This window comes from Scardinius erythrophthalmus, assembly GCF_964197995.2.
Source record: "Scardinius erythrophthalmus genome assembly, chromosome: 15".
Taxonomy (NCBI): domain Eukaryota; kingdom Metazoa; phylum Chordata; class Actinopteri; order Cypriniformes; family Leuciscidae; genus Scardinius; species Scardinius erythrophthalmus.
In genome coordinates, this window is record NC_138235.1 from 22,586,835 (window position 1) to 22,611,173 (window position 24,339).

At 38.8% G+C, this 24,339-nt stretch overlaps 1 protein-coding gene across 2 annotated transcripts in view; it reads right to left on the minus strand.

Annotated features, from left to right (window-relative positions):
• klhdc8b (kelch domain containing 8B) overlaps nt 1-24,339 on the minus strand; it is a 144,436-nt gene that overhangs the window by 18,363 nt on the left and 101,734 nt on the right. For both annotated transcript variants that reach the window (XM_081386216.1, XM_081386217.1), the window contains exon 6: nt 18,930-19,154. In XM_081386216.1, the coding sequence (XP_081242342.1) occupies nt 18,930-19,154 (225 nt within the window). The remainder of the gene's footprint in view (nt 1-18,929; nt 19,155-24,339) is intronic.

Here is a 24,339-nt window from a genome sequence, read left to right on the forward strand (position 1 = left end):
TGAGCCCTCAAAGCCCACGTTGACAGAAATCGCAGCCAAGTAGACCTTAATTGTGGAAACAGACCTCCCTTTTTCCATGAGGTTTTGAAGGAAACACAAAATATCAGGAACTGAGCACTGATATGATGTGAGACCACGCCCATCACACCATCCTTCAAACACTTGCCACTTACAACCATATAAGGACCGTGTAGAAACAGCCCTGGCATTCTGTATAGTAGCAACCACACGCGGTGAAAGCCCCAGTGCGCTTAGTTTCGTCCTCTCACGGGCCAGGCCCAGAGAGCCACTCTGTCTGGGTGTGGGTGATAAATCTCCCTGTTCGCTTGGGTCAATAGGTCTGCACGGAGGGGGAGGCACCATGGCTGAGCATATAACAGAGGGATTATCTCCGCCAACCATGGTGCTTTGGGCCACCTGGGTGCTATCAGAATGAGAGACAGGCCCTGCTCTCTCACCCTGGCCAGTGTGGGAATTATCAGGCACAGGGGAGGAAAAGCATACAGCAGCACTTTGGGCCATGGGTGGGCCAGTGCATCTACCCCGAGAGGCACGTCCACGTCCTTTAGCGAGAAGAACATGGGACAATGGTAGTTTTCGCGCGAGGCAAATAGATCTACGGTTGCCTGTCTGAATCTCATCCATATCATGTCCACCATCTGAGGGTGGAGGCGCCAATCTCCTGAGAGTGGGTTCCCCCTCGATAGAAGGTCGCGCTTCTGTTCAGAATGCCTGGAACATGAGTTGCGCGTAACAAAAGGAAAACCCATCTGCTCCACACCAAAAGCTTGTGAGCTAGAGCGTGAAGTTTCGACGAGCGCACGCCGCCCTGATATCGTAAGCCACTGCCGTGGTGGCCTCTGAGCGTACGAGCACATGAAGTCCCTGCAGGCGAGGCAGAAAATAATTTAGAGCTTTACAGATGGTCAAAAGCTTCAAATAATTTATGTGCGCTTGAACGTAGTTTGCTCGGCCACAAACCATTCACCGTTCTGCCCTCCTGGGTGGCACCCCAGCCTGTTAAGGACGCATCTGTCGTCACAACTTTCCGCATCATAACCGTCCCCAGAGGGGTTCCCTGTGCGTAAAAGTCCACACTCTTCCTGTGGCGCAAAGCTGCCAAGCAGGCTCACTGTTACAGAGCGGAAAAGATTGCGTATCGGCCTGAAATGTAGTGACAAAACACATTTCATGAACGCTCTCATTCTCAGGAGTCCCAGGGGAAAAACCTGGATAGACGAAGCAATAAGATCCTGCAGTCTGAGACATGTGCAATACTGCACTTTCGCCCCCTCTCTGAACTGCGACAGACAGTTCATTAGAGAGACAACACGCTCTTGAGAGAGACGCGCTCGCATGGAGACTGAGTTCAGTTCCAAGCCCAGAAAAATCACAATCTGACTGGGTGTAAGGTTGCTTTTGTTCACATTCACACTGAACCAGAGAGATGTGATGTGTGTGAGCACACGGCAGGTGTCCTGCAAAATCACAATCTGACTGGGTGTGAGGTAGCTTTTGTTCACATTCACACTGAACCTGAGAGATGTGATGTGTGTGAGCACACGGCAGGTGTCCTGCAACACTGTCTCCTTCGATTCTGCTATGATAAGCCAATCGTATATGTGTCAAAATCAGCAGACCTGACAGTCAGGGGAGCTAAGCCCGCCTTCGCACACAGACAAAAAGTCTGAGGGCTTAATGAGGACCTTGCATTCGTAACGTGCATTGATAGGCGAAACGAATAAGCTTCCTGTGCGGCGGATAAATGCTTATGTGGAAAAAAGCATCTTTCAGATCGAATGATGTGAACCAGTTGTTCCGTTTTATGGAGCGGGCGAGGGAGCCATGTGTTAACATTCTGAAATTGTATTTCGTCAAATGTTTGTTTAACACTCGGAGATCCAAAATAGGGCGGAGAGATCCGTCCTTCTTTGGAACCAGGAAATACAGGGAATAAAATCCCTGATTTATCAGATATGGGGGCACCACCTGAATCGCTCCCTTGTTTAGAAGGGTAGAGATTTCCTCTTTCAGAATGTGAGCAGCGCTCTCCTCTGTGTGTGAAGAGAGAATGCCATTGAAATGCGGGCTTTTTTTTTTTTTTTTTTTTTTTTTTTACAAACTGCAGTCTGTAGCCCTGCATTATTGTACGTATCACCCACTCGGGAGCCGAAACAGTTAGCCAAACTGACTCGTAACTCGCGAGTGTTCCTACCCGAGCTGATCCGCTCAGCTGGCTCATTTGTGACGCAATGGCACCCTCTAGTGGACGAACTAGGGATGGCACGCAGGGGTTTAGAGAGATGCGCTCTCTCTGCAGAGAAAAATTCTCTCTGCAGAAAGAGGTTCTCTCTTAGAGACGAATTTGTTTGATTTGTTTGTTTTGATGTGTTTGTTGTGTTAAGTGTGTGTATTGTGTTGGGGAACACAAGGGCAGAAGCCTTTATTAAGTGGGTGAGGGGAATAAAGTGTGTGTGGTGTGGTGACACTGCTTGTGCACTTTTTCTCACAACAGGCCCCCTAAACATGGAGGGAGAACACACAATGTCCACTGAACACATGGGCTGGGCAGCCTTTGGAGGGGGGTGGCCAACCCGTCTTTTGGACAGGGGCTCTGGGGCAGGAGGAAGGCTAGGCAAATGCGCAGGGGGCATCTGGAGTGGGGCCACCTTCCTGGGTAGGCATAACTTGAAGGCCTCATCCTCCTTGTTGTCGCCTTGTTGCTTGGATCAATGCGACGGCAGGGCCAAAGAGAGCCCGGCTGGGCTCTACTGGAGCAATGCGCCTCTTCTCATTGTCAGGGGGACGCGACAGATTAAGTCAGAACGCACGCTACGTTTTCCCACAACAGAAAACGCCATGGAGCGCCCGCAGGCTTGGACAGCCTGACGGGCATTACGGAGGACGAGGTCATTAACAGTTAGAACCACCTTCCACAGGGTTGGTGAGAGGGTTCCTTTGTCCAACTGTTGCCCTAAATCCTCCAGAATCTATACCTGGTAAGCAGAGAGGAGGGAAGAGACAGCCAAGGCCGAGGACTTGTTAGCAGCCTGGTGCACTGAGGCAAAAAAGCGGCCCATCTTGTTGGGCAAAACCAGCTTCGGGGGAGCAAGCACCCCGCCCTGGGTGGGGTTAAGGTGCCTGGCAATAGAGTGCTCGATGGTGGGGGGATCACTCATGCCGAGAGCCACCATGTCCTTTACCTCGAGGCCCGCAAGACCGTCTTTAAAATCAGGCAGGTCGCTTCAGTTGTTTCCTCATGTGCTTTGCGCACGCTGGGAGGACGGGGAAGAGAGATGTTTCCTCGGGCTGGGAGAGGGTCCCAGCAGTTTCCCATCATAAATTTCGCTTTCCTGGTCGGTGGCGCTCTGTGGAGCCAGCCACTCAATGTTGAGGAGAGTGGCCCCTCGCTTACACACTTCCAGGAGGATGGACTGTGGTAAGGCCGTGGGGCCATTAGCCTGGGGGGCGCCAGAGGGCGGGATGGCCTTCTCGCTTTCTGAGACCCCGAGAAGGCCCGCGTCGTCCTCGTTGCTGGAACCGGCCGGTTCATTGACGAACGGGAGGTTTCCCGTTAAATGCAGGGAGGGACGTTGCACCCTGGGAAGCCCCCGGTATCGCATCGTCATCACCATGTCCCCCATCCAAGTCAGAAAGGCCAAGCATGTCTCGAAGCATGTCGCAGGAGTTTCTTCGGCAGCTAAGTCAATGGCTGCAATACTCCGAGTTCTCCAAAGCCTCTTCTGCGTACTTGAGGCCCAAGCATAACGGGTGAAGGTCTTTCGCGGCGATCAGCGCATCACATGCGACCGGACTGGCTGTCTCCGGGAGAAGCGGAAGATTTGGTAAGCGACATACCGCAAAAAAACGGAGAGAAATCAGTGGCGGGCCGCCGTGGAAAAGGGGAACAGGTGAAAAAATAAGAAGAGCGTGGGTGGCTCAGGATGCAAATACAGCTAAACTGGCTAAATAAAAAGACTGTCACGTCCGGCGGAGGCTGATCTAGCGACATGTCCTCCTGAAGACACGCAAGTGAACAGTGTAAATCCAACCGAACTGTGTACGTGCAGAGATCGCAAGAAGCGAATGTCAACTGGAGAACAGAAGAGCTTGCAGGCGTTATATACCTTACCTGTCATTGGCTGCGCGCTTCTGTCAGTCTAGCCAGACTTGGTGCAATTGGATGCTTCTGCAGAGGTCAGGTACGGATGCCCTTCCCATAAATGGATCTCGAACACGAGATGATGAAAGAGAACTACAATACCATTAAGCATAATTTAATTAAAACGATGGACAAATATACAACTTCTCATTTACAAATGTTGATTGTATATATAAAAACAATACGTTTTAAGTTTATTGTAAAATATTCACATATATGTATATACACAAACATTTAAATATTTTGAGAGCATAGAGAGATCGACTCGATTACGTCATTTGCAGTGCTTCAAGGGAGTGAGCGTAGCTAAAGAGCTATTGGTGCGTGTTGCTTTTTCCGACTTCTTTAATGTGCATATATATATATACACGACTCAACGCCCTGCGCTCTTTTCCATTTTGTTTGCATTTTTTAAAAGCACAAATGCTCTCATTAATTTAGCTCACTGCATTTTTAAAGCCCTCATTATCTGTTCCGGCCAGTAGGTGGGACTGTCCATAGACAATATACATAGATGCTTGCAAGTTTTAATAAACCATTATTGATTCAAAGAGCTGATAAGGGAATAATAAAGATCAGAGAAATTGGTAACATGCTTAATTACTGTGTACACTTTACAATGTGACCTTTTAAAGGTACAGTTTTAAGGTAAAATGGAAAATTAAGTAAAATTCAATAAATGCCTAATATTAAATTTATTGATGCAAAAAAAATCTTAGCACCCCCTCTGAACTGTTAAATCTTTAGCCCTTAGCACAGCCCCCCCCCCTTGTGAAAAACTACATTACCCATAATGCTGTATGAAGAAAAGTGCCAACTACAGTTGTGCAGTGAAGACATATGTCTGTATATGAATCTGTATATGTTCCAATAATAAAATTATATGTGCCTTAATTCAGACAGAACCAGATATAGGCTAGACCTAAACCAGAAGTGTCAACATTAATGTAATAATGTAAAGCCCATTTTTAGGCAAAACTTGATTCCATTTATAGTTTCCTTATAGCAAATATGCTTTGTATAATTCAAAAAAGTATTTAATTTTTTTAACGGAACTATAAAGACTCAAAGTTGTCATAATTTTACATATGTTTATTAAAAATGTGACTAACAATTTAGTCTAAACTAAAGAATATTTAAAAAAAAATTCATCAAAAGTCATTATGCGTGCCTTCCTGAATAATTATTCATCTTTGGGCACACCCCTAGTGCTGACATTGTTTTTTGTTTTGTTTTTTTTACTGTACAGTTGATCAAAATACAGTAACATACAACTATATCAAATCAAGCACAATGGAATGAAAGTGGCATTTTGATCTCTACAGTGAATCGCAAATCCACGCCCAGATTAATCTCTGATAGTCTCCTGCACACTCTGGGGACTGTGGGATTGATTAGAGCAGATCGATGGGCTAATCCACGAGAGCTGTGCACTATATCAGTCAATGTGATGCTGCAGAGGAGCACATGTGGAGTTTGTGTTATCAGAGCCGCCGGTTCAGACAGTTCTTGTGAGGCAGGAGAGGAGAGTTGAAAATAAGGAGAAATGACAGGAGTGTATTAGGAGGGAATGTGTAAGGTCAGCCTGAGAACAAGGGATAAAGCAAGAGAGGAGGGGTGAAAGATGTGACAGCAAGACATCAATGACAAGTTCCACTGACAGTGGAAAACCTGTTTCTATACCTTAAAAAGGGAGAAAGTTTGTATTAAATCCTGCGTTGGTGGTGCACACAAGCCATTTTTGCATGCTGTTACTGTGAATAAGGATGAGGGATCCACTATTGTTGCTAACGCCACACTCATTCATGTACGAAAAGCCCAGAGAACACAAGCTGACAATAGCAGCAGTCACGCCAAATGAACGAACACACTGCCTGTACGGCACAGCACACAGAGGCTGAGGTAATGAGTCTGTGCACAGAATGAATGTGAGAGGTTGTGTGCTTTAATGTCTACAAAAACATCCACTGAAGATTTCATTGTGTGAAGCTAAACCAACCATACCAATCTCACTTTTATTAAAGGGATCATATTGTAGGTTTCCCCCCTGAGGTCCGCTTATAAAAAAAAAAAAAAAAAAAAAAAATCAATTTCTAAGGTAGACTATATCTACAAGCATGTGCTAGTTGGGCAATATTAACCAGGCAAAACTTGACCTTTTTTGATGTGATCTTTGTGATCTGATGTGAGTTTAAAATGTTGTCATAATTTTCTTACCCTCTAGTTTCTTTCTTATGTGGAACTCAAAAGAAGGTTTATTGAGAAATGTTTTTTTTTTTTCTTCCATACAATCAATGGGCACCTAACCTGTTCTTTAAAATCTTTTGTGTGCCTCAGAAATAAAAGACTGGAACGACATGAGGGTGATTAAATGATGACAGAATATACAGTACATTTTAGGGATAACTTCCCAAAGATTCAGTAAAAGCCTCTTTGCAAAGCTTGTGTTATTCCATCCACTTATTTGTATGCACATTTTGGTATATCGCATAAAAAACACTGCATGGAAACGTCAAGATGTGCATAAATTCTAAAAATGCACATAAAAAGAACTTATGCGCTCAAATGAGGTGTAACATTATCTGATAAGAAATAGTGCATAAAACGAATATATCCTTTGATGTGCAGCAAAAAAACACTTGACTGCCTCAGTGGATGTAATTGGATAACTTGGCTAACCAGCGGACTGCATCTCAAATATTGGTTTGATCGTTCTGAAATGCCAGAGCCAAAGTCTGTCATCAGAATGACTGGGTATAATGACCTCCCAGAAGTGTCTCACATGATTCCGTTTCCAAAACACCAGGCATCCGAACGCAAGATAACATGACAGCTTATTTTGCGTTTTGTCTGTGCACTCTGAGACGTAAGTCATTTATGATGTAGGAAAAAAGCCACAGTAGCGTCCCCGATTGCAGCGACTTCCATTTTTAATATAGATATTTTGCACCAATTTCCCAGGAAGTGACTATTTTGTTCTCTTGAACACATGGGATGGAAACGTTGCTTTATTCGCAAATGTTTTATGTGATATTCCAAGTTTGTGCATAAGTTAAATTCACAACTTTAGATGGAAACATAGCTAGTGTCACAAGATTACAGAACAACCCGGGTCGACTTGTGCTGTACAAACTGTTAAGATCAGAGATCTTGTAAAAATATAAATAAGTTAAATAAATAAAAAATTAAAAAATAAACTTCAGCTGCTCATTTCCATAACACTTTATTTTAATGTGATGTAGTTACATGTTACTACATGTACTTATGCATAATTTCATGTTATTACTTTAGTAAGAACAAGTGAATAACCCGTAACTAAGTACATGTAGTTAATTAATATACTTATTTGAGTAAGTAAAATGTAACACCTTTCACCTTAAAATAAAGTGTCCCAGCCAACACGTTTATGTGGGGCCCATATGGGTTACAAATGGGCGACAGGGGTACAGAGTGGGCATGGGCTCAAAATGGGCTTCTTATCTGGGGCCCATATGGGTTACAAATGATGGGCTACAGAGGTACAGAGTGTGCATGGGCTCAAAATGGGCATCTTATCTGGGGCCCACTTGGGTCAACTAAGTAGGTCCAACATGGGCAAACCCAGGTGGGCTCCCTATGTGGGACCTAGTCAGTTCACTAATGGGAAATGAGTACATCCTTAATCAGTAATATGTAAATGTGGCTGTTCATATGGTCTTTTTTCGAAATTTCAGAACAAGTCATTTTTGCAGCCTGCAGCATTCTTTCAAAGTACAGTGAACTCTTATCTCAAAAGATTAAGGAAAATTTGATTTCTCATGATAACTCCTTCAACTCTTTCCCCGCCATTGATGGAATTTTCCATAATTTATGAGACAACAGCTGCATCTGAAATTGCATATTTCCCTACTGTATAGTAGGCAAAAAAGAGTATGTCACAAACGAAGTATGTCAAAATTCACAGTAAAAAAGTAGGCAAAAAGTCCCGGGATGACCTACTTCTTCCGGTGAGATTCTGAAGTGTGCATATGATGGCCACGGGAGAGTATTTGTGAATGGCAGTGAAGCAGCATAACTGACGCTGGTAGGTCACATGATAATGACAACATGGCGAATGTAGTGCGTCCAGATTACATTCATACTACACACATTAATTCTAAATAAACATACTTTTTTAGCGGTCATGAAGTATTCAAAAAAAATTACCAATACTCAAGAGAGTAAGCGATTTCGGACACAGCCAGCACTTTCCCACCATTGACAGAATTTTCTGGCTTAGGTGTTTTCCCTGTTATATGGTAGCGGGCGCTATTATGCATCCTCTGAAAGTGTACAGAATCTCCGGATCAAAACACAGGCGTAAAACAGAAACAAACGATAAAAGCATTGCTTATGCACATTTTGGCAAAAACGATTTTCTCAGCTTTTTGTTCAAATTGTTTAAGTCTTGATGAAAAAATAATGCATGAAGCTAGAATGAAACGTTTTGTTGTTGTCTTATAAGCAGAGGCTCTGTTCTTTCTTTAGATATATTGCATGTTCAGACATTCATAAAAGTATTGTGAAAATGATAAAATGACTGACAACTTTTTAAACTTTTTTATTACAGGATCATATTCAGTCATGCTGTATGGATGCGACTACAATATCTAGTGATAGAGTAATATCAGTAATCTTAAATTCAGCCCCCCTAAACTTCTGCCCAGCCCCCCTAAAAAATATTTGATTAATACATTTTTGATCGCTTCAGTCCCCTTTTAAAAGCTGCGTCAAGTTTCGGCTCCTCCCCTTATCTGAGTCTGCTTGGATTTAGCGCATTTTTCAATCTGCAGTGGCTCCGAGCAGAGCGAACATCAGAGAGTACAAGGTGTGTCGTGAGTGCATTTATTGATAGATTGCTATGATATTACATCTGCATCGGTGCAGTTCTTTGTCATGAATGCATTGCAGTTTACATAATGTAATGTTACTGGAGCATTGGGAGCAACACGGGACGGTTCGGTTTCTCATCCAATACCAATAGGCTACGTTTCGCTGCGTTCACCTTCAGCCCTTATCACAGTGTGATAGTTGTTTTTTATTCCTACAAAAATGAAGCGATTAACACCCATGAAAACATACTTTAGAAAACGATCATGATTTATTTTAATTTACTTTTTAAACTTTAAAACATATTATTTTGTATTTCGGCATTACATTATGCTGCCATGCACAGAAATGATTAAAGACACACATCATTGTCTGAAAGCACTAGATGGCCCAGAGAGAGAAACATCATGTGGAGTTATTTTGTTTTGTATAAATAAATATAGTTTTGTATTAAGTAATAATGAATCAGTAGGAGTGTACATACATATATTAGCGTATAGAGTAAAGGGATTTGTGATTTTCTTTTAAGTACTTGATTTATAGAAGTGGAAAATTGATAATTCATGTTGTTATTTTTAATAAATAGAAATAAATATAGAACAGTTTAATCATATTGCCAATAGACAGTTACATTAATACACGTTTAGCTGGTTAGTTAAATGATTTGAAATTAAATAGATTTTCACGGGGTGACTTGATGAATAACCAACCGTATTGTTGATTACAAAGGCTAAAAAGCTTAAAAAATAAAATAATTTATATTTCATTGTAGATGGACTTAGTTACCTAGCTTTCCTGGTAGCTTTGTCTGAGAAAATGATTCATAAATCAACCTATCAGTTGACCCTATGTTTACTTTCTTCACTGACAGACAAAAATAAAAAGCCTATATCAGTCAAAGCTCAGCTTTAGGAGGGGAAAAGACAGAGCAAGAGAAAAACAAAAAGAGTGTGATGCTGATGAGGTGAGAAAAAAACAGCTGCCCGCACATGGTTTTAAAGCTATTGTCATCCAATTTTTTTGGCCTTCAAAACATCTTAAAATGCACATATGTAGATCAGAGAAATCAAAATTTTCTCGGGGGAGCATGCCCCCGAACCCCCCTAGATACCTAACATTCGGTACCTCAGTGATTATAAAACCGTGCCATATGCATGTTACTGGATGAATGAATGAAACTACTTAATAATGAGCATTAGACCATAAACTAACTTTATTTTTTTACATCATACCCTCATTGGGGGCTGAGACCTCCTAAAATGAAAATCCTAGAATCGCCCCTGGTCTGCCTTCTTGAAGTTGATTGCAATTGAAATAATAATTTACCTTGTCATTTAAAAAACAATCTATTTCTGTGACAGCGCTGGGTGAATGTGTTCACAGAAGCACTTACTTTCAATTCAGATTGGATGCTTTTGATGCAGCACAAACTCTCATATGCAAAAAATGCATATGCATAATTATGTAAAACTGTAGCAAAGAGCTAAATGTGGTGCCACATTGTTGATCATATACATAAAAATCTCTAATTAGTGCAAGCTAAAAGTTCTTATACATCAACTGAATTACATTTGTGCAATTACGAGTCGTTCTTAGTCAAACTTGCAGACAGAACAGCATGTTAATGCATATCTTAATATTCATGCTAACTATGGTTGATCTGTCGTAGCATGAAGCTAAGGAGGAATGGCCAAGATAACAAAGTTTCAAACATAAGCAATGGAATACAGAAAGAAAAACAACATGAAAGTATTAAAGGTGACAGCACATGAGGAGGCAATGAGACAGTGAGTGACAGAAAACGAATATCAGAAAAGAAATGGGACAGGGTAAGAACGAGAGACAGACAGGCACAAAGAGCACAGTGGAAGGTGTTTGATTATGCTATGATTTTTCTAAAATGTCAAAGGCTCTTTGCATGCATTCTCAATTAGCTCTGACAGACAGGAAGACAAAGAGATAGAGAGAAATCTCAACTCATAAATACTGGCAGATGGACAAGTGGAAGCTGGCCAGAGGATAATCAGGCCTTATGGGCAGCGATCCTCTGGTGAACACTTCACTTTTATCCACACACATTTTATTAATTGATTTGGCATGTTATAAATGTTAAAAAAAATGTCTGTGCAAAATGCATTACAATATTTCTCTAAGAGTCACTTAGATTTATTGTATAACAATAAAAAATTTTTTTTTTTGAAATATATTTATTAATTTTTAAACATTACAAAACAAAATTTACATCAAACAAAAGAACGAGAAAAAAAAAAAAAAAAAAAGGCTTACCACAGTAAATCAGTTTAAGAAATAAATGAGATGGAGAGTGGTATATTCATACAAACAATATATCTTTACATATTTTTGCACCAAAGTGCCACACATTTAAACCTCATTAAACAAACCCTCTAATAAGAATAGAGGATATATCTAAGCCCATATATATCAGAAATGGGTCCCACCTTCTATAAAAGAGGACATCTTTATTATAAGACGCACAAGTTAGATAATCTAATGAAACATATTCCAATATAACCCTGTGCCATAGTGACCTAGAAGGGGCTTTATCAACTAACCAGTTCAAAAGAATACATTTTCTTGCACAGAATGTAAGGAACTTGCAAAGTGTCTTTTTATTTTTGTCTAAAACCATGTCGTCGTATATTCCAAGCAACATGTGTTTTGGACCGTAGCCAATATTGATAGATAAGATAGCATTAAGCTCTTGTTCAACCATAACCCAAAACTTCTGAATCTCCTTACAAGACCAGAGACAGTGAATAAGGTCTCCTTCCTCTGTTTTACATTTCGGGCACATTGGCGAGCAGTCTTCTTTAAACTTGTGCCTCCGCGAAGGAGAAATGTGAGCTCTGTGCAAAATTTTCAACTGCATTGCTTTTACTCTGTTACATATGCTTAAGGTCCCTGCATTCTTCCATGATTCCTCCCATTGATCGTCTGTGATTTGTATATCAAGTGTCCTTTCCCATGTCTTCTTCAATAAGTCCGTATTTGAGGATCCACAATCCTTGAGAACCCTATAAAAAGAACTTGTAGAACTGTTCATTTGTGAAAAAAGCTGTCTCTCCACAGCCGAAATGTCTTGATTTGTGAGCAAAGTAGTGTCCTTTTTCACAAAGTCTCTCAACTGTAAATAACGAAAAAAATCCTGTCGTGGAATGCTGTACTTGGTGGTTAATTGGTCAAATGACATTAAAGTGTCCCCCTCGAGTAGATCATGTAAAGTATTGAGACCTTTATTTGCCCAAACTTGAAAATTTTGGTCTACAGTCCCCGGCAGGAAGTCATAGTTACTACAAATAGGAGTAAAAGTTGAGGTAAGTTGGGATCGACCCTCCAAACGCCTGATAACTTTCCATGCCTTGACAGCATTAATTGTGATGGGGTTACTACAAGCAACTTTCAAGGACTTAAACTTTTAAGAAAAAGCAGATTTATTAATGGAAGTTTACTGAGTGAGCTTTCAATATCAAACCACACTGTTCTGGTCCCTCTATGTACCCAGTCAGAAATATAGCGCAAGTGAACACTTAGCTGATATAACAATAAAAATTTAAAGGGATTGTTCACCCCAAAACTGGATCCTCGTTTACTAACCTTTACTTTGTTTCAAATCCATATGACTTGTGCACTACATTAAAAGTAAAGCACCATATATATAAGAGCTTCAGTGAATAACAACTTAAATTTCAGCCTTTTTCCTCACACAAAGCTTCAGAAGATATGGAAAATAGAGCAAAATTAACACATTTTATAATACTTTTATGATGTTTACATGGAAAAGAGTGAGCAGTACTATCTTCAACATTTCTTTTTAGTGTTCCGCTGAAGACAAAGTTTTCATACAGAATTTGTATTTTTGGGTGAACTATGCCTTTAAAGAACATTTTGTATGTTAATTGAAACCGGAGGGAAAACAGCGAGAAACTTCAAAGTTCAGCAGCTCTTCACAATTAGAATTGCTTTGATATTAATCTAAAAAGCCATTTGTAAAGGTAGTTCATAATACAGCCTGACAAATCCCAACAGATTAAACATGCAATAACTGTCATACATATTATTCTGCTTGAATTCGGATGGAATTCATTGAAAAAAATTGCTTTTGAGTGTTTGAAAAAGAAATGCCAGGAAAACGGTCTGTGTACACTGTGAGCATAGCCTCAGTCTATAAACCCTCTAAGATGAAGAGGAATAATATCCTATCCTGTATAATTTCTGTGGTATTATGTAATATACTGGCTTGGAGCTAAAATGGGGCTTTTAGCAGAGCTTCAGCGCTGAGCTGTGAGGGTCGATCACTGCCCTCAATGAGACTAGTGGGATTGAGGAGGCTTGAGGAGATTTGTAAGCCATATGGAAGAGAAAAAAAACAACCAGGCAGAAGTTTTCAGCAAATAACACTGAGACACGGTTCCTTCAGTGTCTGTTGATTACACTGATGAACTCTGAAACCAATGTCAACAAGTGGGATGAAAGAAAAATACACATAAGGGAGGAAAGACAAGTAACTAAAATAACCCAACAACACTCACAAAATGGACTGTATTCATTAAATTGAGCTATAGGAACACAATTCTACAATATTTTGTTACAATCAATCAACGTAAACTCAAAGCCAGAGTATGAACTATTAGTATTAAAGGGGTGGTATAATGCCATTTTCACAAGATGTAAAATAAGTCTCCGTTGTCCCCAGAGTGTGTATGTGAAATTTTAGCTCAAAAACCCCACCAATATTTTTATAGAGCATGTTAATATTGTCACTTTTTGAGGGTGGGCAAGAACCCTTTAAATGCAAGGGTTCTGTCGGCATTGTCTGTCCCTTAAATGCAAATGAGGTGCTGCTCCCGGCACAGAGGGCGGAGCTTCAACAGCTTGTGTCCTGAAATTTTCTAAAACTTTTAGCCTTTTATGTTCAAACCAGAGTCAGACAAAAATGGAGAGACTCAAGAAGATGTGACAACATGTAGACAATATTTCTGAATGGTTAGTTGATGAATTTATGTGTTATTATGTGTCATTGATTAGCATATTCTGTCATGATAATCTATAAATCACGTTCCAGGGGGCGGGGTTTATGTACATTTTAGGGTTAGTGATGTCACTAATCCGGGAGGAATGTCGTGTAGTCCCTACCAACCGTTTGTTGTAGTCCTTTAAAAGCAATTTCTTTAAAAGCAAATATCTCCCTTTGCTTTGAACTTTGAGCGCTGTAACTTTGCAGATGTTGTTTATGCTCAAACAGCAACATTACACACTAACTAAAGTTAGAAAAGTGAAATCATAATCATCCACCCCTTTAAATCAAGTGCATATCATCCCTTTTGCTAGCCAAGGAATATGATACGAAATATGAACTAAACCATCAATCACGTACATACCAGCACTGTACATCAAAAATAATACTACTGGCACCCCTCCCACTCTGAGCACTGCCCATATTCACATGACACATTATTATATACATATTCTTTGCCATAAAAAAACCCAACAGTAACAAATCTTTGTTAAAAAGCCAAGAACTGTAGAAATTTAATGTGTTCGAGTAGATAGATTCATGAGAGGAGCGCAGGCAGTGCATCCAATACATCAGAGTTCAAATCCCACTCAGTCCTTCTCATTTTCCCTGCATTTAGTAGGCGTAACTACATTCATTTGAACAAAAAGACTACTAGACCAAATCCATTCAAGTTATTTATTTTTGCTGTGAAGGCTTAGTTATTTAATTGCACGGAAAAGCTTCCTAAATTGAATTATGTAAATGTTTATTTTTTGAATGAACAAAGGAGTTGAATGTGATAAGGGGAAGAGATTAAGAATCCATGCTCGGGGAAGTTTAGGTTTAAAGGAAAGGAATTCAATGCTGAACAATATACTAAAGCGATTATAATGAACTAATACAAAAGAAAGGTTCTCTCTGCTGCAGAGGAGAGCGGAGGAACAGGCAGACAGCGGACACTCGCTCATACTAATGATTGCTCTCTAACAAGCCTCCGCTTGGTCTTTTATGTGGCGCTGCTCTGAGGACGCTTGAGGGAGAGATTCCTCTGTCAGACTCAGACCTGCACTGAAGTTCCACCATAGACAACCAAGAGAAATCATACTTAACCCAACTCTCATTATTGAACAAATCTGCTACAGGCTAAAGAAAAGACAAAATTCTCAGGCGAAATGTTTGTGATCAGAATCAAGTCACCAGATCAAATGTTGAACTGTTGTTTCTCATTCTGCAGTGGCGAGAACAATCAGTGCTGTTATTATTAACTAAAACTATTACAAATATTTTTTATTAATTGAAATAAAGCTGAAACAACACTGTAAAAACAACTTAGAAAATGAATGTGGTTAAGAGAACATAATATTTTGAGTTTCTGTTGATTAAACCAATCTCCTTCTTTGAAGTAACTAAATTTTTTTACTTAAATGAACTCAATTTTAAGGCAATCAGGTTAAACTAACAACTAATTATTTTTTTTTTACATTGAATGACAAAAGCACATAACAAACTGACTAAAACTTAAATTAAAATGAAAAACTGAACATATAGAATAAATACTATAAATGGTAAAGAATTAATCCTAAAATAGCACTGAGAAGAACAGCGCCGTAGAAACAATTGAGTCCCTTGATTGCGTTTACGATGCCTGCATTGTTCTAGCACCCAGTCAATGCAAATCAGGTACTGTTTAACATGCTGAAAAATAGCATCCATTGTTCATCTGGATGTATGTCTGCTCAGTTTTCTGTATCATTTGAACATCTAATGAAGCTGATTAGCTGCTGCCATGATCAATAGAAAACATTAATCAACAAGTCTTTATAAAATTCAGTTTGACATGCTTCCTGTGGACATTAATAGCTCCAAAGAAATTGAACCAGGGTTTCTGTGAATAAGGTTCAATCAATAATAAGCCTACTTTACATAAAAAATAGGCATGTTTGTACTGAAAAGAAATTTAATCACTTCATTTAAATAATCCTTTTTTCCCAAGGTAACACCAAAGACTACTTTAATGAATTTGGCCCCAGCGAGCTCCAATGACTAACAATCCTTATTTCACAGCTCTCTGTAATACTTAATTCTGATTAACCAGTGACGGCATCCTGCAATCAAATATTTTTAGGAAATTACCACTAAACTGTACAATTGACTGCTGTTCAAGGAAACGGATTAGCTTCGCTAGTATCAAGTCTCTCGTATCAGCCTCTTTCTTCTCATGTTATTTTGTGATAATGACCAGTTGACTGCATTTTATCCCATACAAATAAAACTTATAGATTACAGTGACATCAAGGCTGCAATATACACAATGCACAAGCATTTTGCATTGTAATGCAGGGCGACTCATAAATACACATAAGCACACACATGTGGTCCTATGTGTGCTGAATGGGGCGATTAGAGAGCAGTAATGTGTAATTGAGGATATGGCCTGTAAACGTGGGCTGGTAATTACACTGGGCAGCTTTTCTCCACGGCCTCTACAGTAATAGGTAAAGTGATAATGGAATTAGTGATTGCCACTTATACAAGAAGGACTCGCGCTAGCCTCCATTAACCGTACACACTCAGACCTGAGCGCGCACACACACAGTCTTTCTTTCACACACTTACAGCACATAGAATCAGAGCACGCAACAGCAGCATTTAAATGCAAATGCCTCTGATTAAAAGGTAAAATTGAGCAGGTAACAACCAGTCCCATTCGTGTCACCCCTGCACATCTTATCTCACGCTTGCCGTCACCAAATAAACAACAATTTATTTTTAGTTGACACTTCCAGCTCTTTTTTTAATCTAAAAAGCACGTAGGATCCAAACAGGTGGCTTGGTGTTTAAACATCCAGGAACCTTTTTACTTTCATATTGATTTTTGTCCCTTCTGTCCTTCTGTATTTGTCCCTTTGGGCTGAGTGTAATAGATAGAGACATTTGTGCAGCAGAGGTTTAATATATAGGCAGGCAGGAATAGAATTTAAGAGGTCGGTGAGAATGACCCTTATATCAAGAGGACAGATCAGACTTCATTCTGTGTTGGAGCACGTCCAAGAGTCTGAAAAACATGTACACACACATACAAACTGGCAAACGCAATGGGAATAAGAAGGAAAAGTGACAGAAGATGAAAGAGACAATAACACGTATCTTTGTGATTAGGGCCGGTGGCCAATTGGGGTTTGACTATTTATTTGAAGATGAGATTTTTTTTTTTTTTTTTTCAAGCTCATTGAGTGGTTCTCCTGGGATGGGGAAAAATTGTTCAAACAAAACAGATAATTATAGTTTAATTAAAAGCCAGCTAGGCTGGAGAACACTGGGAGAAAACCAACACAAAGGAACATATACAGTGGGGACCAAAATCTTGAGAGCACTAGTGAAAATGCATCTTTTTTGCATGTTTTAAATGTAATAAAAATGTATTTATTGTTATTTAATTTTTTTATTATGAAATGATCTTTTTAAAATAAAAAAGTAAAGAACTGACAAATAAATAAAATATTTAAATATTTTAAAATAAATACTAATTAAAAAGTATATTATCAGAATAACAATTTTAGTGAAATTGTTTCAAATCAGATTTTGAAGCCCACATTTTTTATGTGGTCTCAGACTTCTGTATGTTAGATCAATGTGAATATTAAATCTGTGTGAGTTGAACACATATCATGTTTTTTCTCAGTTTTATATCAGATCCTTCATGCAAATTACTAACCGTCTTGAAGATCAACTTACATTTTATATACATTGCTATTTAATGCAGGGCAACAGTACATTTAAATGGCACATAAACTCTCTTAAAACTGTGTATTGGCCAGTCAGCGTAATCTAAAGCTGACATTGCTGGATTCTGTGCATAATGACTGAATAATACCTTCCTGTGCTCAGAGGAAGGTGAATAAATATTCAGTGTCCCTGTTGATTTCCCCAATATAAGAAATGGATTAAGAAATGTGCATTTTATAAGACCAGGGGACTGACTACGCAGTTTTCACAATGACCTTATAGGAGATATTCGCCAAGAAAGCAAGTTGTTATACCAGTGAACCCTGCTGTGCAGAGAGAGAGAGAGAGAAAGAAACAAATATATTTCCACCCCTCCGGTGCTGTATGTACAGTGAACACAACAACACATCAATCTTTCTCCTTCTCGTCACATAGTGAGGCTGAAGAGATTGAAGCCCAACTGTCAGAGGTTTCAACCACGGCAACAGAGCAAAAAAAGAGAGGAAAACCATGCAACAGACACCAAAATGTTGTCAAGACTGCTTTAAGTATCACTTCCATGTTTCATGATTTCATAAAAAATCTAATATTGATTGTAAAGCAAGATGCTGTAGAATAAAAAGCTGTATGTATATTCATAGATTTCACTTGCCACAATAATGTGATGTCTTTAAACTTTCTATTCATCAAAGGATGCTAAAAAAAAATGTATCATGGTTTCCACAAAAATATTAAGCAGTACTGTTTTCAACATTTACAGTAATAAGAAATGTTTCTTGATCATCAAATCATCATATTAGAATAATTTCAGAAGGATCATGTGACACTGAAAACTGGAGTAATGATGCTGAACATTCAGCTTTGACATCACAGGAATAAATTACATTTTAAAATATATTACAATTGAAAACAGTTACTTAAAATTGCAATAATACTACTGTTTTTAATTTATTTTTGATCAAACAAATGCCGCCTTCGTAAGAATAAGAGACTTCTTTCAAAAACATTTTAAAAAATAATAATATGGCCCTTAGCAAAGCTTGGCTTCAAAAAACATCTTTTTACAGAACACCTATTAGTTTTATTTATTACTCCAACCGTTAAAAATGTCTTGACATACTAATGAGCTGACATACTCATATTCATGTTTAAGACTCAGGAAAAAAGATTACTCACCTTGTTCACTATCAAATTCCTCTACAGTGGAGACGAAGTGAGGTCTGGAGTAAAAGTTGTGGGGTCCCGGCTGCTGGAGGCCGCCCAGGCTGAAAAACGCCCTGTCGCTGGCAGCGCATGAGGAGAACGCTCTGCGGCTGGGGATGCACGGGTACCGCGTCCAGCTCTTCGTCTCAAGGTCGAAGGCCTCGAATGCGGTCACTGGCAGCTTGCCTTGACGCCCACCTGTTGAAGGGGAAAGTAAGAAGAGGGTTGGAGGATTAAGAGGGAGTATGTGTGTGTGTGTGTGTGTGTGGCGGGGGGGTGATATCTCTCTGATGGGACTTGTGTCACGTCTGTCCCTGCTGGGAGCCAGTGTGTGTGCGATTACCACACGTCATGACTCACTGACAACGCTTTGGTCTCCTCAGACGAGCTGACAGCCTATATTATTGGGTCTCTGACACACACACACACACACACACACGCAAACATGCGTGTGTATGTGTGTGTGTGTCTGTGTTTGTTCATGTTTGTTCATGTTTTTCTATCCCGGTGGGGACTACAACCTGAATGCACACAGACTCCTGGGTACCTGTATCACCGTGGGGATTCCCCATTAGGAAACAAGCTTATAATTCATACAGAATGCTTTTATTTGAAAATGTAAAAATGCAGAAAGTTTTCTGTAATGGGTAGGTTTAGGGGTAGGGTTAGTGTAAGGGGATCGAATATACAGTTTGTACAGTACAAAAACCATTACGTCTATGGAGAGTCCCCATAAAGATAGTGAACCAGATATGATGCATCTAACAGCACACCAACAGCCAGTAGTGGACAGTTACAAAGTATTTTTTTACTTTTTTTCAAGTATCTGTTCTTTATCTGAGTATTTTTATTTTGAAATAAAAAGTACGAAAAGTAAGTTAATGACGAATTTTAGGATTTATTATTGTAAATGAAATTCATATTTAGGTTACGACTGTCAGTTGTCCCCTGCTTACAAATGAGACGAAGGTGCATGACGCTTCTGACTACAACACAAATTATTGTCCTAAGGATTCAGTAACATATACACATGCAAGTAATGAAGAAATAGAAAGCCACATTCCGTAGGACACATCACTATTGTCAGCTAATGGTTTTGTTTTGTTACATTAATGTATTTGGCAGACACAAAACAAACCCCATGATCTTATAATTGCTAGAATTAGACAAAAAAAGCTCAACTAGAGTGCTCAACCACAATAAAACAATCACAGAAGGGAAAAATAGAAAATAGAACAATTATTTATTGCACTTTCACCAAAAGTGATGTTTCACACTATATGGCTTTTCCAATTTCATTCCTATAGATATCAAATGCTCTTATTTCTCTTGAGGTCATGTGAACGTGGTGTTTTTTATAATGTTTTTGTATGTGGAATATGTTTGAGGAGCTTGCTATTATTGGGATTTTTAAACTGCAGAAAAATGATAAAACAATTAGCTTTTTTCAGTGATAACACAATGAATCTGCAAGCTGGACCTTTGTGAGAGTGTAGCTACAGTAGCAGACATTAGTCACAGCAGACAGCATAGTTAATGTGATGAAAATAAAAATGAGGCTGTGATGGATGGAAGTTCATGTCATACTGTTGCTGGGTACAAATCATTCAGCCGACAAGCACTGAAAATATGGTCACAGTGGACAAAACAATCTGGAACTTCTCAATAAATACAGCATTAAATAGGATTTTAAAATACAACATACTAGATGAACCGTACTTTGTATTTCATCTGATAATAATTTTTCATTTGACATCTGAGTCAAATAAAATATGGCATCTACTGTACCCTTACTGAGGTCTAAAGCCAGTGGTTCTCAACTGGTTGGACCCTAAAGAGATCTGCCATATAATTGTGCATTTAAAGGGATAATTCATCCAAAAATTAAAATGATGTATGTTTACTCACCCTCATGTCGTTTCAAACGTGTATGACTTGCTTTCTTCTATGGAACAAGAGAGAAGATATTTTGAAAATTGTTGATAACCAGACAGTTTTGGTTACCATTGACTTCCATTGTATGGACTACAAAAACACCACTGAGACATTTATCTAAATATGTTATTTTATGTTCCACAGAAGAAAGCAAGTCATTCAGGTTTGGATGATGAGTAAACAATGATAGAACTTTCGCTTTTGGGTGAATCAAACTAAAAATGATGCAAAATAAACAGGGGATAGGACTTGTCTCTCATGTTTTTGTTGTTGACGTTAAAGGTCACATGCCCAATTGAACACTGTAATATTTTGGCTCTAAGGCTTCTGTCACTAGGTAAAAGCAGCCAAATTAGACAGATGCCAACATGGAAAGGTGGTGGGACATATCCTCATCTTTAAAAAACGTGAACAAAACTGGTGAAACAAAAAAAGAAAAGAAAAAATCAACCACAACCACACTGCATTAAAAACATTACTGGTTGAGAACATGAAACGCTAACAAATTTAAATGTTGATTTCAGTGATTTTAAAAAGATTTCTGTTACTTTTCTACAATAAACAGTTTGGGTATGTTGGGTCGCTACTTCCAATGTTTAAACTGGGCCCTAGATCTATATAGCAAATAGTACAGTACAACATACATAAACCTCTCTGAAGAACAATGTAAAGTGTACAAACTCTAGGGTGTGTATCATTGTTTATGTATGTGAGAGCTCAGAAGGCATCAAAAACTGTCATGTTTCAAGGTATGCCTTTCCCCAACCCCCCTTCTTATTCTTCCCCTCTCGTACGTCCTCTTGTCTATGCATTCACAATGTGACTGATCTCCTCCCAGCTTTGGCATTACTGAGAGCCCTCTGGGACACAACAAAGAGCCAGGGAAAAACACACACAAGAGAAAACAAAGGGAGGAGAGAAAGAACCTGTCTGAGAAACAATGTGGAAGAGAGAAGAGATGGAGAAAGGAGGCCAGAAAATGGAAATGCAGTCAAGGCAGCGTGAGAGAGTAACAGATAGAGGAAAAAGAATTGAGGACAAGGCAGTGTGTTTCTATAAGAAGCGAGGTTATAGCAGTCCATTTAAGAGGACTTGTTCTCTTGACCTTCCTGGACACCTCTAATTAACTTCTTTCAACTATGTCAGCCTTCCGCCTTCAATCATTAAAGCCTCCGTGGTCGAAATTGTGAGAAATTAGCTGAGGGGAAGAGGGCAAACACACAAGCAGATTCAACAGAGACGTGTATGGGTGAGATATTGAGCTGAGTGAAGTGTGGCTGCTATTGGCCCAAACCATTGGCAGAGTTTGTGGGGGGACCAGAGCCAATCATTTTGTCTGAGCTGTGAATAAAAAAAATATTCTGTGAATAGCTGTGAATAAAAAAATAAAAAATAAAATTAGAAAATTCATATTTTATCATTTTATTTGTCTTATCTTATTTTAGTGTGGACTGAGTATAGCTGTTTGTTGTTTTAAAAGTAAAAATTTTTTAGGCTGATTAAATTTTTAGCCTGCTCTGCCTCAGCGGTCTAACTGCGCTCGTCAATGTCAAAATGAAATTAAATGATGCTTGAAATGAGGCATTTATATAGCACTTTACTATGTACATGATTGAGATGGCCAACCAAATCAAAGAAGTCGGGTCTTATTGCCTTACTGTTACTGTTATAACGCAACAAGAGTTTGTGAAAGATGTAAGTAGATGCGAGTATTAGACAACTGCTTTATGGAAGAAATGTTCAGCAACCGACAGTAATAGATTATCTAGTGATCTGAACTTTTTATGATATTTCGCCGTTTTGAATTGAAAATACGCAATCATGATTCATGTAATTCATAAATAAATTTCTTATTATTATCAATGTTGAAAATAGTATAGAAAATAGAAAATAGTTTTATTTATTTGAATATTTTTTTATTTATTTAAATAGTTACTCATTTATTAACAACTTTTTAAAATCTTTTCTCAGGATTCTTTGATTAATAGAAATGTACAAAAAACAGCAATTATTAGAAAAAGACATATTTTGTAACATTATGAGTCTTAACTCTCACTTTTGATCAATTTAATGTGTCCCTGTTGAATAAAATTCAATTCTTACTGAACCCAAACTTTTGAATGGTACTTCTTATTTGTCTAAATAATAAAACACCTGTTAGGAAACATTATCTTTGCAATTACATTTTGTATAAGCACAGAAAATTCACATTTCACCTTTTATCATGTTTATACATTTCTGAAAGAGCAGGAGCTAAACTGTCATGTTTGATGATTTCCATCCCAGATTAGGTCCATAGAGAATCTGTACATCAAGAAGATAATTTGATTATGCTAATTTAAAGCTAAAAATAAGAGTAGTGTTTTCAGTTCCATTCACTTTCACGCATATTTTATCGTGTTTATATATTTATTGTGTGAAATTTCTTTCAAAATCAGCAAAGAAAACGTGAGAAAAGCCCATAGAATCGTGCTATTCAGCAAATTGAATGCCATGTGCTGAGCCTTTAGGTCACACTCTTCTAGCAAAAGGTTTCTTTCATTCAGCTTAATGAAAACAACACCAGTGGAATAGACCTTTATGCAGCTTAAAGTTACAAATGGGGTCACGTCGCTCTCCTGCCTGCACCAGAGGTAACGATATTAGCACACACAGTAGGGATTTTATTTTGGGGAGATAGCGTGGTGCATCTGGGTGACGTGTGATCGAGTGTCTGCGCTCAGTGATAGACCTCGTGGGGCGCATCTAAAAGTAAATCAAAAGTAAATGAGCGTTCTGTGATACCGGCTCATTCTTCATTCTTGGCCTTAATGTGATTCTGCCGCAGCTCTATTTGTGGTCCAGCAATCCGACAAATAACAGAATTAAGTTTCTTAACTTTACTGCTGTCACCAAGAAGAAGATCTTCAAGGCAAAACTTTTTCTAAGTGTCAAACTGTATCCAAAGTATTACAAGCAATACAAAGGCGAGTGGCCCTTTGAGCGCAAGTGAAAGGGAGAGAGAGAGAGAAACAGAGAGATAGAAAGAAAGCCTAAGCCTTACGTTTAAGCCTAACCATCAAAACAAAACTGTGTCACAGTGTAGGAGAAGAATCATGAGTCCAGAGGGAAAATTAATTATTAAATTAATTATAAAATTATTTCTCCACATTTCACTTACTTCACACATTATATCTTAATTTCTACTCATTTCATCATAGGTAAAACATTGGAGGGGTTGTAAAGGAGTTGCATTCATCCAACTCAAATCAAATTAATCTTTACAGAAAGAAAAAATAAAATGAGTTAGACTTTATTTTATGTAAACATAAATAGTTTAAGCGAACAAACTCATCACTTTAGAAAAATCACTTTAGTTTTTACTCTATTGGTAATAAAAGTCCCCAAAACCATTAAAGCAAGATGAAGTTATTTATAAATCCATTTTATTTATCCCAGAGGCAAATGG